This window comes from Ursus maritimus, unplaced genomic scaffold (assembly GCF_017311325.1).
Source record: "Ursus maritimus isolate PB19 unplaced genomic scaffold, ASM1731132v1 scaffold_4, whole genome shotgun sequence".
Classification (NCBI taxonomy): Eukaryota; Metazoa; Chordata; class Mammalia; order Carnivora; family Ursidae; genus Ursus; species Ursus maritimus.
The window spans coordinates 74,072,474-74,090,989 of NW_024426552.1; the positions used below are offsets into that span (position 1 = coordinate 74,072,474).

An 18,516-nucleotide genomic window follows, 5' to 3' on the forward strand; every position below is an offset into this window, starting at 1 on the left:
AATGCCAATTATTACTTCTTCACTATTTAATATTTGTCTTGTCACTAGTTGGTATTCAAAATATATTCTTTGTCATGCTTTATTTTGGGAGGCTTCATTAAATAATAGTGAATGAGGAGTAAACATTCCCAAGGAAATTAAAAAAAAAAAAAAAAACCCTAATATCTCTCCCAGGATATACAGAACATTTTTATTAAGAAAAATTTCAAAACATTCATAGATGTCAGCCATCACCAGAATCTTCTGAAATATCTCCTTATACAAATGAAGTCTTTAAGGAGGGAAAAATTTGTATCTCTAAAATCTAATGAGTTATTTAATTAATTTTACCCTGCTTGTCCCAAAAAAGAATTTCAAGAGACTTAGAATATATAAAACATGACAGACAATATATCATAAAATAAAAGTAGGACTAAAAATTTTAAAAACCAAAGGAGTGAAAAAAGAACACAAAATAAGTCTTAAGCTGCATAAAATAATACCAATATAACAAGTAAACATGATCTACAAATAATTTTTAAATGTCAATTACATGGTTAGTAATATCCATGAAATAAAAGTGAATCAGTTGATTTTAATTCTAAGATTTGCTTAGAATTTCTCCTGAGAATACTGGTAAGGATATACCATGTGAAGTCATGAACACCATTCTCAACAACATAAATATATATATATATATATATTAGGCTTTCATCATCTCATTTTCACCTGATTTTTAGCTTTTTAAATTTAAAACACTTTTTTGGGGGGTCTTCAGAAATTCACAACTGAATCTCCATTTTCCAAAGAACTAATTTCTAGGTCAGTGGATAGTCTGCTAAGGTACTGCAAGAGTATTAATGCTATTCATGTGATTTATAAGAAATCAGAAAACCTGAGATTAAAATATGTAACTTTTTAAAAAACCCTACCATTTAAAAAATTAAGATGATTACATTAGAATATGAATAAAACCCCATTAGCAATCATTCACTGATTTAAGTGTATAATTAAATATATAATTCTATTTTTTCAAATAAGTACACATTTTATGAGAAAAATAGATCTTATTTTCAGTAAAGAGTTGTGAGCCTTTATTTCTTCCAATCAATAACTATTTGTTTAATTTTATCACATGTCAGATACTTTGCTGGGCGCTGAGGATCCAGTGGTGTGAGGGCACCTGAATCAGTGAATTTTAATATAATGCTTTCTTAAAACATTTTTGGATGTCCAATAATCAATCAATGAATGAACTCTCCGGTTTAGCTATTGCTGCTGTGGTCTAACAGTTTGGCAATATATAAGCAAAATTACAGCAGTGATAAAATAATACACAGATCTCTTATGTTGTTAATGAGAAAGAAACTCACCACTGCTCTGGTATTAATTTAACATTTGCATTTGACATTCCAAGTGTGGAGGGGAAACTTCTTATCTTAAAGTTCCACCAGTAGCTGGTATATGAAGCTGCTGTTTTATTTTTTCTATTTTAACAGAGTCAGAGTAATGGTAGGGTTTGATATACTAGTTTAAATTTCGAAGAATCATCTTCAAAGTTATCAAATAACTCATGTGGATGAGAACACAAAGAACAAACCAAAAGCCAGGAATTTTTGCTAAGAGGCTGTCAATCCCTTCAAAGATTAGAATCTCTGGCCTCTTTCAAAGGTTTCTTTCTAGTCTTGAAGTGTCATTTTACTTGAATATCACCATGTCACAATCTCTAATAGCAATATAGAAATCACAAACAAACATTTGTATATCCTAACAACCTTATCTGAAAATACAGGGAAATTGTGTGTGGGCCTGTGAAAGAGGAGGGTAGAAAGGAGGAGGGAGAATATGAGAATAACAGAAAAAGAGTAGGGATAGGAGAATCAAACTTCTTGATTAAGCTGAGCAGTTAATTTGGTCAAACATATTGAGGTCTAAATATGTGTTACTGGATTAACCCGACATACTGATTGATTACTTCAGGGACGTACACACAGACTGACGTGTGGCACTCTACACCCTTGTGTCCACAGCATACATTTTGGCAGTCTCTGTCCGAGGGGCTACGTATGACTTGGCCATGGAAATGGTTGCTGTTGAATAGGCTTTCCTCATGGAATATGGATAATTCCTCTCAGGTCCAACATCTGTTGGAAAGAGAAAAATGTCGTGATAAAAAAAATAATTAAGACTCAGTAAGCTTTGGGGAGAAAATGTCATTTTACACATTCTTCTCATAAAGAGGCAAGAATATAAATATTCTAAGAAGGAATCATCTAAGAAGAACCTTAGAAGAAAATCGAAGATTTTCACCTAGAAAGTTACTTTTTGATTCAAAACTTAGGTAATTTCCTTTTCTTTCTTTCTCTTTCTTTCTTTCTTCCTCAATCTCTCTCTCTCTCCTCTTTCTCTCTTTCTTTCTTACTGATGAGGTGATGGAATCTCTTGCTTTTTAACTGATATTTTTAAAAACCCAATAGTAGCACATTACATTTTTTAACAACAAATATTTGACTTGGCTCTGAGTCTACTTCTCCATTTAACTCTAGATATAAATTTAGTAGATTGGATGAAGTTATATAAGATTATGAACACATTGAAATCATCATTTTATATTTAGATATTGGATATAGTTATAGCTGTGGGTCTGTTATTTTTTTTTCACCCAATATACCACTAACCACGTAATAAGGCTTGAATATTGCAAATCAGTTGTCCTTGAATAACAGAAATTTTTAAAATGTCATTTTTTTATAATAGGTAGGGATCAAGTACACAACATTATTTTGTGCTGGTGAGATCTGTTTCCACCCAGCTTGGAGGACTGATACTAGAGGCAAGTAAGTATGCTATTTTATTTTGTTCTTACCTTTGAAGAGGCATAAGCAGCATGTCAGGACAGCACCAGCCAAAAAGCAACCCAGAGACCCAGCCATTCCAAGCCAACAAGACCAACCAAATTTATACTGGATGCCAAGAAATATATTGTGCAGAACCAGAGAAGAACGTTCCACATAAACATCGACAGCATACCACACTGAACCAATGATTCCTGGTGCACCTGAAAGAAAGAAAAATTGCTAAAAATAATGCAGGCCTCTCCAAATTTAAATTCAAGGAGATCTGACTGCTACCCAAAATGCATGGCATCACTTAGAAGGATAATAACGATGCTACGGATTCATGGACAAATCAAATTTTGGATATCTCTTCTATGTCTTCCTTTTGCTTTCTATTTTGTATTTCTTCTAAACCATATATCAGTTTATACATAAAGAGAAATACAAAGATTAAACAACGCAGTGTTCCTCTGTTTGTATAAACTTAAAATGATTATTGTGGTTTTGTTTAATTTCCCTCTTTCCAATGTTCTCTTAAGTGCAGTGTAAAATGAAATATGAAAAGCAAAAGAAAAAAAGAAAGAACACAAAATTGAAGACAAATAATATACAGCATATGTTCATTCTCTATTGTTTTTTTTAATTAAAAGTATATATCTTTAAGAATATTCTGTTGCTCCTCTGCCCCACCACCTAGACCCACAATTAAAACTATGTCAGCTACATAATCAACACCCATAAGGAAACCATGCTTTTGAAATCAATAATTTTAGTGTGTTGTGGTCAAAAACAAATAACTGGAATAAAAAATGTCTTTATTTTAAAATAAATTCTTATCTACAACCCCCACATTATGTAAGGATGAACTAACTATTTTTTTTTTTAAGATTTATTTATTTGACAGAGAGAGAGAGACAGGAAGAGAGGGAACCCAAGCAGGGGGAGTGGGAGAGGGAGAAGCAGGTTTTCCACTGATCAGGGAGCCCAATGCAGGGCTTGAACCCAGGACCCTGGGATCATGACCTGAGCCGAAGGCAGACGGTTAACGACTGAGCTGCCCAGGCGCCCCAGAAATTGTGCTCCTTTTAAACAAAATTTAATCCCCCAAATTAGTCTATCTGACAATTGGACTGGCTTGAAATGATGCCACTAGAGTTCTCTCACTTTAAAGGTATAAATTGCATGTCGTTGCTTAGAAGCAAGGAAAAAAGGTGAGCAACTATGGGAAAAAAGGCTATGTGAAAATGGAAAAAAAAAAAGAAGAAAGAAAATGGTGTTCACCATTTCATTGCATTCTTTTCCCAATTGTTTAATGCAAGAAGTTTAAGGACCAGATCATGAACATATCACCTTCAGATAATGGTTTAAATTACCACATATTTTCTACAATATTGTAACCTACAAGTTTAAGATGGAAATTCCTTTATGAAACTTTATATGTATATGTATATATATACATATATATACATACACACATTAATACATATATATGAAATATGTATATATTTCATTTCATATCATATGAAAGTAGTATGCCATAAATATTTATGTGTAACATATCATATGTATGGCATTAGTATCTTATACATAAAATTAGTTTTTTATATATAATACACATGGCATACTAATTTCAAATGATGGTTCCAAGCCTTTGGTCATCTCCAGAAATTTAATTTTGTCATTTCTTCATCCATCCCTGTAGGGATTTTTTTTCATCAATTTGTTATTTCTTTGTTTTTGTTTTTGTTTTAATTTAGTTTGTTTTGGTTTTTTATTAAAAAATGATGTATCTAGTGATATTGTAAAAAGTATTCTGGAGCAAAATTATATAGCATTAAATGATGTTTAAATTTGTTAAATAATACACATTGTTACATACAAAAACTATGTTATCACTAGGCTGGACATGGGAATAAATGCCTTAAAAAGGTAAACTTATTAAGTTCTTGTGACTTTTTAATACAACCTAAGGATCATCAGGCCTTGACTCAATGTGTGTGTAAAACTTCAGGGAGGCCCCAGCTTTTACTGCGTGACAGGTTAGGCTCTCTGCTATGGCCTTACTCTACCCACACTGGATCTTCACGACAGCAATTCAGAGTAGAGATGATTACTAGGGCTTCACCTTACTTTGCAGATCAAGAAAAGACGAGCAGTTAAAAAACTGGCGTAAGCTCACACGTCACATGTATATATCTTCAAGTATTTATTTTTTACTTTTTATTTTTTTAAGTAAACTCTACCACCACCATGGGGCTCCAACTCACCACTCCAAGATCAATATCTCATACTTTACCGACTGAGCCAGCGAGGTGCCCCTCCAAGCATTTTTAGTTCCAAAATCCCTATCCATTCATCTTGCACTGCCTGGTGAGGTTCCCACTTATATTTGCTTTGCTAACATTTGGCTGCTACCATAAAAAAATGATGGTTTCCTCTCTGAGGGATGTGCCCATTTATTTTCAATCTTCCTGCACTTTGCTTTCTTCGACAGTGTATTTTCTCCAGCTTGCATTAAGATCCTAAGAAGACATCACGTTGTGACAGAAGAAGACTAAAGTGAATTTAATGACAGACCTGCGTGAAATATCACTTTTGCTCTTTCATCAATAAACACTATGTAAAGTGCTTCTTGACTGTTTATTAGTCATGCTTGATTTATTAGCCTTCAGGACTCCATTTACTCATCTGCTTCGTAAGTGGAGATATAATCTGCTTATTGCTACATTTATGATCAAATGGCCTGGCACATGAGAAAAGTCTAACATAGGACTTGACACAATTTAGTTCGTTGCTAAAAAGAATTTGGTTTGGGACTTACTTTAGGATTTAACATCAGGAATAATCAAAAAATAAATCATTTGAAAATTTTAAAGCATTATGTAACTTTTTATTTATTTTTATTTTTTATTTTTTAAAGATTTTATTTATTTATTCGACAGAGAGAGACAGCCAGTGAGAGAGGGAACACAAGCAGGGGGAGTGGGAGAGGAAGAAGCAGGCTCATAGCGGAAGAGCCTGATGTGGGGCTCAATCCCGTAACACCGGGATCACGCCCTGAGCCGAAGGCAGACGCTTAACTGCTGTGCCACCCAGGCGCCCCGATTATGTAACTTTTTAAATGGTTAAAAAGTAGTTTGGGGTGCCTGGGTGGCTCAGTCGTTAAGCGTCTGCCTTCGGCTCAGGGCGTGATCCTGGCATTCTGGGATCGAGCCCCATGTCGGGCTCCTCTGCTGGAAGCCTGCGTCTTCCTCTCCCACTCCCCCTGCTTGTGTTCCCTCTCTCACTGGCTGTCTCTATCTCTGTCAAATAAATAAATAAGATCTTTGAAAAAAAAAAGTAGTTTGAGGACTTCGATAAACTTTGCTTTGGGATATCAACAAAAATTATCTTATTACACAGCTAAAGAAAGTAGGGTTGGTGGATGAGCTCTTTACTCTTTCAATCTAGAAAAGCAGGTCACATATGTTCCTAAAATGAACTGCATGGCAATAAGCACCCTTCTCCTTCATCTCAAGACCGTAGATGAGCGTCTCTACCCCGATCACTAGTACAGAGAGTACCTGCTATTAGTAATACTGTTCCGGCAACAAAGCAGATGCGGACTTTGATGTATGGCTCATCAGGGAGGAATTTCACACAGTCGAGACCAAGAAGCAGTGTGATAAATCCAAATCCAGCTAGAATATCTGCAGTAATCATCAATGCTCGAGTTACCACCAGCTTCACTGGAAGATCAGGGCATGTGGTTACATTGTGAACGGAAGAAGGAAACATGTTAAAGCACACAGGTGCACCCAAAACCAGATAATCACATGCATAAATACATGCCCACTTCAGGAATTAGACTTCAAGTTTGCATGAACATGGAATGTTTTCATAAAATGCAAGAATATCATAGATTATCGATATTATTATTTGTTTAAGCAGTGATTATTACTTAGTCTTGCTGGTCCCCTAGCTAAATGCTGGTCTTGCTGGTCCCCTAGCTAAATGCCTGGCGTAGAGTGTGAACTAAGTAACTATTTCCTTATTTGTTTCCTGTTTCGGAATGAGTCTTATTCACAAGTATTACAGTTGAATAATAAATTGAAAGTAGAGTATTCTGCATAAGTTACCCCAATAAATATTTAAGAAATTACTGATCACTGCATTTGTTTGAAGTTCTATTGAAAAATATACTTTTAATAAATGGTTAAAATTTGGTATAGGGGAGCAGGATAAAACACTTCAAGAAGTCATTTGCCAATTCAGGTTGGTGGGAGCCATCAGCAGGTTTTTAGAAGGAGAAGGAGCTTCTGTTATTTAGTAGAAAACTGTATCTAGAACCCAGATCATATTCTTTTTCATTGCTTCTGGTGGTGACCCTTCTTGGCCAACATTCAAGATTAACCCTTTAACCTTGCACTGTCAACTGAGCAAAACTGAAAACTATAGCCACATGAGAATATCCAGGGAAGAGGATATCGGGTAAACAGAATGGAATAATAGCAGTCATCGTCTGCAATGGAAGCATCCTCAACTGTGAAACCTCTTGAGCTGTGAATCCTAGGTACAGTAAATCAAAAATAGGAAAATTTTGGGCACCCGAAAGGCTCAGTCAGTTAAGCATCTACTTTTGGCTCAGATCATGATCCCAGGGTCCCGGGATTGAGTCCCACGTTGGGCTCCCTACTCAGTGGGGAGTCTGCTTCTCCCTCTCCCTCTCCCTCTTGCTTGTGATCTCTCCCTCTCACACGCTCTCTCTCTCTCAAATAAATAAATAAAATCTTAAAAAAAATAAATTAAAAAAATAAAAATAGGAAAGATCTGTCACAAATGGAGGGTTAATTATTGAATGTCAAAGCTACTACTATTTTAGCCACTAGAGGAGTGATACAACTTATTCTTTTGATGGTACATTAATTATGTTTTATTTTCATAGTGATTGCAGTTTCCTTGCATTTTAGTTTTTCCTCAATGGTGAGATAAATTTAGGGCTTATTTAGTAATAGGTTGCTTATAAAATGTGGCCACTTTATTTAAAATAAAAAATACTTTTATGATCCATCTAAGAGAGGAAAACAATGCATAAAATCAGCTTCTACCTGATTTTTTTTTTTTTAAGTAGGCTCCACACCCAGCAAGGAGCCCATCATGGGGCTTGAACTCACAACCCTGAGATCAAGACCTGAGCTGAAATCAAGAGTCCGTCACTTAACTGACTGAGCCACCCTTACCTGATTAATAGATGAATATTTAAGGTCTTAAAATGTGGCATTATTTAAAAAAAAAAAGACTTAAATTTCTAATTTAGGCCAAATCAAAAGCCTTTTTTTCTCAAAATTCAGGAAAGAGAAAAATATTAACTAACTAGGTGATATCAGTTTTTACATTTCAACAATATTGAACCTCAAATAATATATATACAAGTGGGTCTCCTACTCAGCACCCCAAGCCAAGCAGTCTCACACTTTGGAGTGCTTTCCTTAAATATTGTTAATTCCCCTTTTGGAACCTGGGTCCAACAAGGCCAGGATTGCCATCTGGATGGGTTGCCCTAAAATCAGGGCCCCAATTTTCTCCTCTCCAACACTTGATCCCACACAGAGTGTGATTTCTTTCTTTTTTTTTTTTAAGATTTATTTATTTATTTATTAGAGAGAGAGAGAGAGAGGGAGAGAACAGGGAGGGGCAGGAGGAGAGAGCAGCTTAGCAGACTCCTTGCTGAGCTCAGAGCCTGACGTGAGGCTCAATCCCAAGACCCTGAGATCAACACCTGAGCCGAAACCAGGAGTCCAACCCTTTAACTGACTGCACCACCCAAAGGCCCCCAGAGTGTGATTTCTGATGCTCAGTGGAACTCCCAGACTCATGCCGATGGCGTCATCCAGTCGGCTCCATGGGCAGCCCAGTTCCAAGAGGGCAGCTTTGTAGGTAGATGGCTAATGCTAACCAGCCAGGAATTTCTTCCTGGGAATTTCTTCCTGGGAATTATCTGAGATTGGGCTGCTAGAATAATGTTAAATACTCTGATTTGGGGATGGGGTACTCAAGAGTCCTGAAAAAAATAGGTTCTGTAGACCCCAGGTCTACAGAACAATGGAAAAGGTTATCTAATTGTAATTCTATAAAAGATACCAAAAACTAAAAATAAAATCTCACAGGTAATATCTTAACTTAGAGGGTATAGTTATGTTATTTTCTTAGAATACATTTTCATGTTTGTTGTCGCTAAGCATATCCTAGAATTTTTTAAATAAAAGTAATTAATCTTCAGGATATGATTTGAAATTAATAGGTAAGAATATATTTAAAAAGGTAAGATAGTATAGGCAAATGATTAAAAAAAAGAAATATTAAAATATAAACAGCAAGTTTTCTTTGTGCAGAAGCTTATGAGTGATTTTCTGTTATTCTTGCATAAATGTACATAACAATATTTAGAAGTTTGAAATAGTTTATCTTTTTTTTTTTTTTTTTGTCTTGCTCTCACCATAGCACTACATTTCTGGAATAGTCTAGTGTCCACATACACTTACATTCTTATTGACCAAATCATGCTTCTTTGTAGGTAGAATTAGGTTAGCTCAAGGAGGGAAAAAGAGAAAGAATCAAGAGGCCTTAAAAAAAATGAAATATGGGTCTTAGGAATTAGGTTAAAGAACACTCAAATCCTGAATAGCAGAAAAAGATATTTTCGATCACTGCTCCTTTTAAGTGCTTAACCCTGGACTGAAATAGACATTCAGGGGAAAAGTCACATACCGGAGTTTTGCTTTTCATTTATCTTGAGAAAAGAAGTTGCCGTTCCCTACTATCCCCATCCTCTACTTTGAAGGAAACCACAACCAATGAGCTTTAACAACAGCACCAGTATTTCTTAGCATGATTGGATGTTCTAAATAAATAAATAAATGTTATGGAGAAAAACTGAATCAATGATAACATTTTTAAATCTGTGAAATCTCTTTATTTCATTGAAACGTGGCCCTGGCTAACACATGATTAAAATATAAAGCTAAAGGTCAGGAAGATGAAGGAGCTGGTTTTACCACACCTGTTAACCATGTGTCATCACATATACTGATTTTTTTTCATTCCCTGCTCTCTGTGTGTTTCTCTTTCCTTATCTATCCCCATGTCTGTTTTTCTGTCTCTCTGTCTCTGCCCTTCTACTTCACCTTCTCTCTTACTCAGGAAATGTCCTGTTCAATTACTGAAAACTTCCTATTTGACTTAAGTCACAGCTAAAAGACATCTCTGAAATACTTTTCATCTAATCTGTGGATTCTAATCCTCAAATCGCAGCACCCTGAAGAATTCATTTCCTTTTAAAAAGTGTTTAAGTCTACTGCTTGTAAGACGCTCTGCCAGGCTCTTTGGGGAGCAGAGAAGAATAAGTTAATATTTTTACCCTAAAGGAATGTATAAATCCACGGAAAAAGATAAAATACGCTCAAAATGTTTCAATTCGTATTTCTGAAATAAACTAAATTTTTAATCGAAACATCTAAAATTAGACAGAATTGTCCTATAGACTGTGGAAAACAAAAATACACAATGGAAACCCAAGTTTAGTGTTGGTTGGTATCCCCTCCCTGGCAAGGGTTGTCTAAGGCATACTTACGGGGGTGTTCGGCAAGTATAGAATCGTACTCGTCACAGGTGCGGATCCCATCAAAAGCATTCGTGACACACTCCCACCAGAGGCCTCGGCATTTTGTGCTCACCTAGATGTTGGGGAAGACACCGTGTGAAACAACTCACGCAGACACACTTCAGCTCCCCTGGATCAAAGGAAGACCTTGGCTGTTGTGTGTTTGATAGTAAAGTACAGCGTTTGCAAGCGTGATCGGAATTTCATTTACAACAAACACAATGTGTTTTAGAGTATTTTCCCTTAAGCACTCACAGCTAAAGGCTTTCCCCACTGGGAAATGAATTCACTTCCTGATGGGGGAGGGGAGCTGAGCAAGAGGAGTGGTGCCCAACATAGATAAAATCACAATTACATATATGCAAACGTCTGTGGCTGGTTCCATCATGGAGTCCTAGTTTTACGTGGAGACAATTCATTTGGCTTTCCTGTGCTGACATTTGTTCATCAAAAAATCAAAATAAAAAAAATAAAAAAATCAATCTAACAATGTATGCTAACTGTTGACATCCTGAGTCTGTTAAGAATGTACATTAATTTTTGCTCACCATAAACACTGAGTTCCATGAAGAAAGGTGTTATTATGTATGGAGTTCATAAATTTACAATAATTGCCCAAAAAAGCTATACCTAAAGAAAACAATACATCAACTATGAAGACTCACACAACTTCTTCCTCCTTGCTCCACTGACACACTACAAATGTTCAAGCTATGAGATGGATGCGAACAAATTAAGCATTAACTTCATACAGTCTGACAGCTGTAAACCACTTTTACTTAGAAACTCTGTGCAGATGATTCTGTGTCCACCTCGAGCTAAAAGATACCAGTGCCCTGAGCCTTTCCCTACTTTATCTATAAGCCGCAAGTCACAATAGATTTCTTAAAATTGTAAACATGCCAACGGAAAATAGTTTCAAATATTCCTGACACCGCTCATGCATATGGAACAGAGCTAATACGATTGTTTGTCTTGATTCAATTACAGATTCACATTACCTGGGAATTCTGGGAATAGTTTAGTAAAATTTAACCAAGAATTATCTTGGAAAATAAAAACTTAAAATGGTTCCTTAAAGAAAGAATGAGCAACAAAGTGGAAAGAGAAATGCAAAAGCAGGGAGATCGTAACTGGTGTGAAGAAGGAAGGAAGGAACATAAAACACTTCGATCTGCAAAAGCAAAACCGTATCAGAGAATATTTGTGCTTTGAAACTTTGCTCCGTGTTTTTGTTTATTTGTTTTTTTAAGATTTTACTTATTTATTTGACACAGAGAGACAGCCAGTGAGAGAGGGAACACAGCAGGGGGAGTGGGAGAGGAAGAAGCAGGCTCCCAGCGGAGGAGCCTGATGTGGGGCTCGATCCCATAACGCCGGGATCACGCCCTGAGCCAAAGGCAGATGCTTAACCGCTGTGCCACCCAGGCGCCCCTCTGCTCTGTGTTCTGCCTTGAAGCTGTGTCGTGAGCCAAGTAAAATTTCACTGTTTACCTCCACCACAAACTTCAATGTTGTGCTTCTATTATCACTTTATATGTAAACTGCTCTTAATTGGTAATAATTTAAAAATCTACGTCAAGTCTATGCTATGGAGCAGTTACTGCTTAAGTATATTATGATCTCCTTAATTTGTTAAAGGATCCTGTGAGATATCAGCTATTATTAGCTATTTTACAAATAAGGAAAATGAGGCACAGGAAAGGTAAGTGATAACCCCAAGAAAGCATAGTTAATAAGTGGAGGAGATGGGACTCAAATACAGCAGTCTGTGTGTTTGCTCTCAAGCACTGCTGTATACTTAAAAACCCATTTAAAAAAAATTCCAAACCCATTTCAGGCTTGCATTGGAAATTGAAAGACAGCTTGGAGTGAAGTGTTAAGCCCTAACTTTAATATCATCCTGTGGCTACTATTCTACAAAACCTCACTTCGGCTTACTCTTCCTAAGGTTAAATCTGAAGGGGTGTTTCGGAATTGGGGAATATTATCTGCCTAAGGAAACACAGGGACCAAAAATTTAACAAAGAGGGTCTACCTTGTGAAATTTAACATATCAATTTTTAAAGAAGGATGTGAATATCTCAAGTCAGATATGCATGCAAGTTAAGCTACTGTTAAAAAGTATAGACTTTAAATCTCAGTTGATACTAATTAGGTGTGTTGTATCCTTGGGCAAGATCTTACCCTTTTTGAGCCGCAGTTTTCTTATTTGTATAAAGGAGATGGTGCGAAGATAGTTATATAAGAATTAAAAATTACACATAGTATAAATGATTTGTTCATAAGTGATCTTAGTAAAGTACTTCAGCATTGTAACAACCTGAATAGTGACTGTGTTCAGCATTACTAACTTACGGTAATAGAAGAAAGGTAGATATAATAGGGTTGAATGATGCCCCCCCCCTCGAGAAAGACGTCCATGTCCTAAGCCCCAGAACGTATGGATGTGACCCTCGTTGGAAAAAGGGATTTACATATGCAGTGAAGGTGAGGATCTTGAGATAAGGAGATTGAATGATGCCCCCCCCCTCGAGAAAGACGTCCATGTCCTAAGCCCCAGAACGTATGGATGTGACCCTCGTTGGAAAAAGGGATTTACATATGCAGTGAAGGTGAGGATCTTGAGATAAGGAGATCATCTCAGATGACCACGGTGGGCCCCAAATCTAATGACAGGTGTCTTGATGAGGGACACATAGAGCAGGAGGCAAGGTGACCACAGAGACAAAGATTAGAGGGATGTGGCCATAAATCCAAGAATGCTAAGAGCCCCCGGAAGCTGGAAGAGGCAAGGGATGGATTCTCCCCTAGAGCCTTCAGAAGGAGTCAGGCCCTGTCCACACCTTGATTTCAAACCTCTGGCCTCCAGAACTTGGAGAGAATAAATTTCTCTTGTGTGAAGCCACCAAATTGTGGTAATTTGTTACAGCAGTCCTAGGAAACAAATACGGTAGAGATGATTGGTAGGGAACGATTATACCGTAATAGAAAACAGGCCTCCTCATACCTATTGCTCTTCGGTCTCTCAGTTAACAGGAACATACTGCATCCAGTTTATTCCAACTTGAGCCAGGTTATGTGGATTTGAAGTCACTGCTCTACAATCAGACAGTGACTGCCCACAGTTCCTGCGTCTAACAGCCAGTACATAAGTCAATCAACCCATAGTGGTATTTCTCATTATATATGAGCTTATTTAGAAAGGAACCTGAGATATATATACGAGAATACTCAATTTACACTAAAAAAAATTTTTTTTAAAAAAGAGTCTTGGCAAAATAATCCAGCAGTGGTGTCATTTTCAAGGCTATTGATCATTTACCTGCAATGACCATATTTAGAAAAGCAATGAGCTCATTAGAGGAAACAAAGAATCCAATTTCATTAGGTATTAATGCTCAGGGGCACACTATGAGATTGCTTGGTATTCACCCTTGGTTAAGGTACGTGAGAATAGTGGCTGTAATTAACTAAACTTCTGTGTTAATATAGCACTTACTGGAGACACCCTTAAAGGTGCCTTTGTGCACAAAAGACAAGGTTAAAAGATTTTGTTATTTATCATATTTAGGAAAGACCCTTCTTGTCTGTAATATATAATCTTCACTTACTTATCCGTGTGTTATACAACGGCTTATTAAGAACTTCTTAGAAGGCAAGTAAATCTAAATTCTTAAAAGTTTTAAGACAAGGTTCTGTTAAAAAGCACACTGAGGCTTAAAATATTGTGGTTAACCTTTCTTAAAGGGCAAAAATGCAGAATGTTAACTAATAATTCTTATCTTAGAGGGTCATTCAAAATAGAAGATTCCAAATTTAAGCTTCCTCTTTCAACATGCAATTTATACATTAATAAATATAATGTTACAAGACTAATTTCTACATTATTTCAATGAGTATCTATGAATCCTGAAGTGAGGAGCAGATTATCTCCTTAATGGGGAGAACTCAGTTTATCCAAGATGTAACAATAAAAGTACAAGTCACAACCTTGAGGCCAGCATAAATCTCTTAATGTTAATTAATTGCAATAGCAAAATATAGAGATCTTACAGAACAGTCCAGACTTCTGGCTTCTGTTGGAAACGTGGTCCTTCTGACCACCTGGACTCCTCGGTCCCACGTAACAATAATCAGTACCAGCGAGTGGCTGCTCCTATGAGGTGGGGCTTGTGTGTACAGGTTCCTCACCCCCTTACCCAGTGTGTCTCTCTCATGGATGTTAACTACCCGGTTCCTAACAGTGTGTAACTTTCCTGCTCCTGGGGTATAATAATGAGAATACCTCCCTCTGCCTTGAAACTGTCAAATTTCTAGAGCTAGAAATTTCTAGAACTTCCATGAAGTTCTCCCAGTTTTTCCAGCTGGAGTTAATTTCTTCTTAAATCATACCATAATTTGTCCATATTCTATAGTATTGACAATATTGCATTATTTTTATGTGAATTTATGTACATCTCTCTCCCACGTTTGCCATCATCTTTTAAACTTTATTCATTTAGTATCTGTCATGCGTCAGGCAACAGACTAACGGAATGCTGGGGATACAGCAGGGACCAAGACAGGTATGGCACCTTGTTTCAAAGAGCTTATAGACCCTCCTGCTTGGAACATAATAGATGCTCAATAGATGTTTATTGAGAAAAAAAAAAGTAGGTCAATTTTTCAAATCCATATACGTTAACTCTCATTTGAACTCTGGCTGATACACTATATGCATAGTCAATGCTTAATATGTGCTTTTGACTTGACTGAATAGACAAAACAGCTGAATCCGGGAGTCGAAGAACTACTGCTTAGACTACAGAGTTTATACTAATTTGCTGTCAGCCTGGACCCTATCTACTCAAGCAGCTCCGGGAAGTGTTTACCACAGGACTCAGGATGAGCAGGATACCATTCAGAAAAAGCTTTAGGAACCTGTATTGACCACGACTCTTCCCCCATTGAATTTATAGTATCCTAAATTAGTTCCTTAATCCCGGGATGTCTTATTCTGATCCCTTTTACAGCCTTCCATTAAGGCTTCTCTACACTAGTCTTTGCCAGTTTTTCTCTCCTTAACCACTCCGGAAATATTTACAAGCAGCAACACACAATTTTGCCTACTTGTCTTGTTTCCTGTGGTTCTGGGTGTATTTGTCTTGCCTCTAAGTATTTTATCTATCTTTTGAGAATTAGAGAAACTTAAAAATGTTTAATTGATTGGCATTTATTTTTCTCCAGCTACGTGGGAGAAATATATATATATATACATATATATATGTATATATATATATATATATATACAAACACACATACACATTAGGCTTAGTAAATATTTATTGTGGGCTAACCACTATCAAATAGGATTTTTCTTTGCCAATATGCATTAGGTTATAAATGCATATGCAGTGGGATGTGTGTGTAAATATAATACATTAAGAGGAAGTATGCACAAACCAAAAGAACAGTAGAATAAGTCATGAAGATATATTATTTTAAAAACCACCTTGCATCCACGTACTAGAGGAATTTATATTTTTCACATCCCTGTGTCATTCTTGTACTAATGTACTTGAACACTGAAGACGAAACTTACCTCTTTCTAGTATTTAATTAAATATATTTATTAAGATGCAGAAGTTTTAATAATACTACAGTAAGTTGCATGTTTTACCACTAAGACTTGGAACAATTTCAATTTTAACATGAAAGGCATTTGAATTTTTATACTATGATTCTGAACATTTATTTGAATATTTTATATTATTTTTCTTACTATACCGGGTCTAAAAGAACACAAAACAGGTATTTATAATGATAAGGAAGCAAGATTCAAATAAGCATAATAGATGTTACCTTTCCTTTCCTCTCCATTCAGGTGCCATGAATTTATTTGCTAACCTACATTTGGTATAGTTCTGCCTCCTTATTTGTGGAGGACTGGCTAAAGGTGTAAATGGCAAGAATGAGATAATGCATACTTGTAGGTAAATGTAATTTTTGTAGCCTGTATGGTTATATGACCTAATTAATATATTTGAACTATTTAAATATTTCAATTTCAACATTTATTGTTTAATTGCTGAAGTCACACGTTTAATCATTTTAGAACGCTTATGAGAGTACGGGTTTCACAACTTTGCGATGACTACTGCATTCGTTGTGACAGATCACAATGTACGTTGAGTGAATGGTAATAAAATATTCGCTTACTTTTTTCTCTCTCCTTTCTTCATTTCTGTCTTTATTCGAAGCACCGCGTAGAAAAGCTTCATTCTCTGGGCCAGAATAGACTGTTCACCAACCTTATTATACATTCCAGGGAATTAGATTTTTATTCCTATCTTATTAAAAAGAGGAACCGAACCCATATCTTGAAAAAGTTTTAATTGTAGTAAGATAAAAAAATCTTGCCTAGAAAATGTGGTGGTCTCCCTACAGAGATACTTCTCATTTATGGCTCAGGGTGTGATTTCCAAAGATCACTTCACGTTATATTTCATTCATTTATTCATTCTTTTCATAACTATGCCAAGTCTCTTAATATGTGCACAATCAATTCATGTGAAACACAAGTTCCCATGATTTGGAAGTTGGTGCTAGGTGCGGTAGGAGATCATGAAACGAGCAAGAGAATATTTGTAGCCGCCAGTGTCTGCTGAAGGAGTTCCCAATGAGTTGAAAAGTAAAACTAGTATATAAAAAATCAGAGTACATGCTAGGCATAATAATTTTTATATTTATTTTATGTCTGAAAGAACTACAGCGTCATTACTGTAATTAGAAACCCCAGGCGAGAACCTGGTTATGGGGATGAAATAAATCCAAATATAAGAAACTTTCATTTGAGGTAATAAAATTTTAATCATAATAGTGTTTGGTATATAGCAAGTTCTCAGTAAATAATTAACACAAGATTAACTGAAAACGGATTAATCTTGTGAAAACATACTTTCCTTTTGATAATTGAAAGACCAGCAACTTAGTGAAGAAACTACTTTTTTATTTCAGTGTGGATAATGAAGAACTACCTATCTTCTAATTCAGTGAACATACTAACAATTTTATGAATTCACAATGTATTTTTCTTTTTAAAATGTACTCAGTGGGTAACTTACGCTATTTTGTCTCTGTTGTCTGCCTTATTCCCTGGTTAGACAAGAAGGGAGCAGTCCCAAGTATAAAAATGAGCAAACCACAGCTCAGAGAAGTAAACAAAATTTCTCCAAGAGAATCAATAGCGAAAACAGGAATAGAACTTAAATCTTATCTCTCTCCCTTCAGTGAACATTATACAAAATGTCATCTCCTCTTCCAGAACAAAAACAAAACAATAAACTGCAAATAGACAATAATATATCTCTTGTTTATTGACTGATTTGTATTTGCCTGGTACTGTGGTAAATGCTTTAGAGGCACAAGCTCATTTAATCCTCACAAGACACTTAGGATGTGCATATTATTATTCTTTTACAGAAGAGGAAATGTGCTTTATAGCAATTTAAATGTCTGCAATTTAAATGCATACAGGTATTGCCTGGCGCTGTGGGATTTAATCTCAGGTCCTCAAAGTCAAGTCCAACCAGTAAACCTCCTCACTATAAAGCGTTCTTTCCCACCCCACTTGATATGCTGGATCATAATCTAAAGGAGGAAAAAGTAGTGGGATGGTCCAGGGACGTTGCTGCTTGGTGACTTCTGTATAGAGACTAGTTTTCCTCCATTTAATTGCTTGGGGCGGTAAGTAACTCTACCATTCCTCCAATTGCCTAAAAGCAGGAAAGTGGATTTCAGCCTCGACTTGTCCCCGGAATCAGCTCTTTTCTCCACTTGCAGTTATCAATCCTATTGACTGTAGTTGCTTAGAGCTTCTCATATCTTCACAAGTCTCGCTATGCTCGCTTCCTCAGTAGTCCAGACCACCATTGCTTCCTTTCTGTACTATGGCAAAGACCTCCCAATTAGTCTCCCTACACTTCATTTCACCCATTTTAATCATTCCCCACAAGTAGCCAGAATAATCGATCTTTGTGAAACACATGCATTTGCTTGTTTTCAGTGAAGTGCCTTTCC

The 18,516-nt window shown here is 36.2% G+C and overlaps 1 protein-coding gene across 1 annotated transcript in view; it reads right to left on the bottom strand.

The window, feature by feature from the left end:
* Positions 1-1,834: 1,834 nt before the first annotated feature.
* Positions 1,835-18,516, bottom strand: part of CLDN16 (claudin 16) — a 21,116-nt gene continuing 4,434 nt past the window's right edge. Inside the window, 4 exon segments of the mRNA XM_008705159.1 lie at positions 1,835-2,123; positions 2,846-3,037; positions 6,380-6,544; positions 10,426-10,528. Of these exon segments, the coding sequence (XP_008703381.1) occupies positions 1,990-2,123; positions 2,846-3,037; positions 6,380-6,544; positions 10,426-10,528 (594 nt within the window). The 3' untranslated portion in view covers positions 1,835-1,989.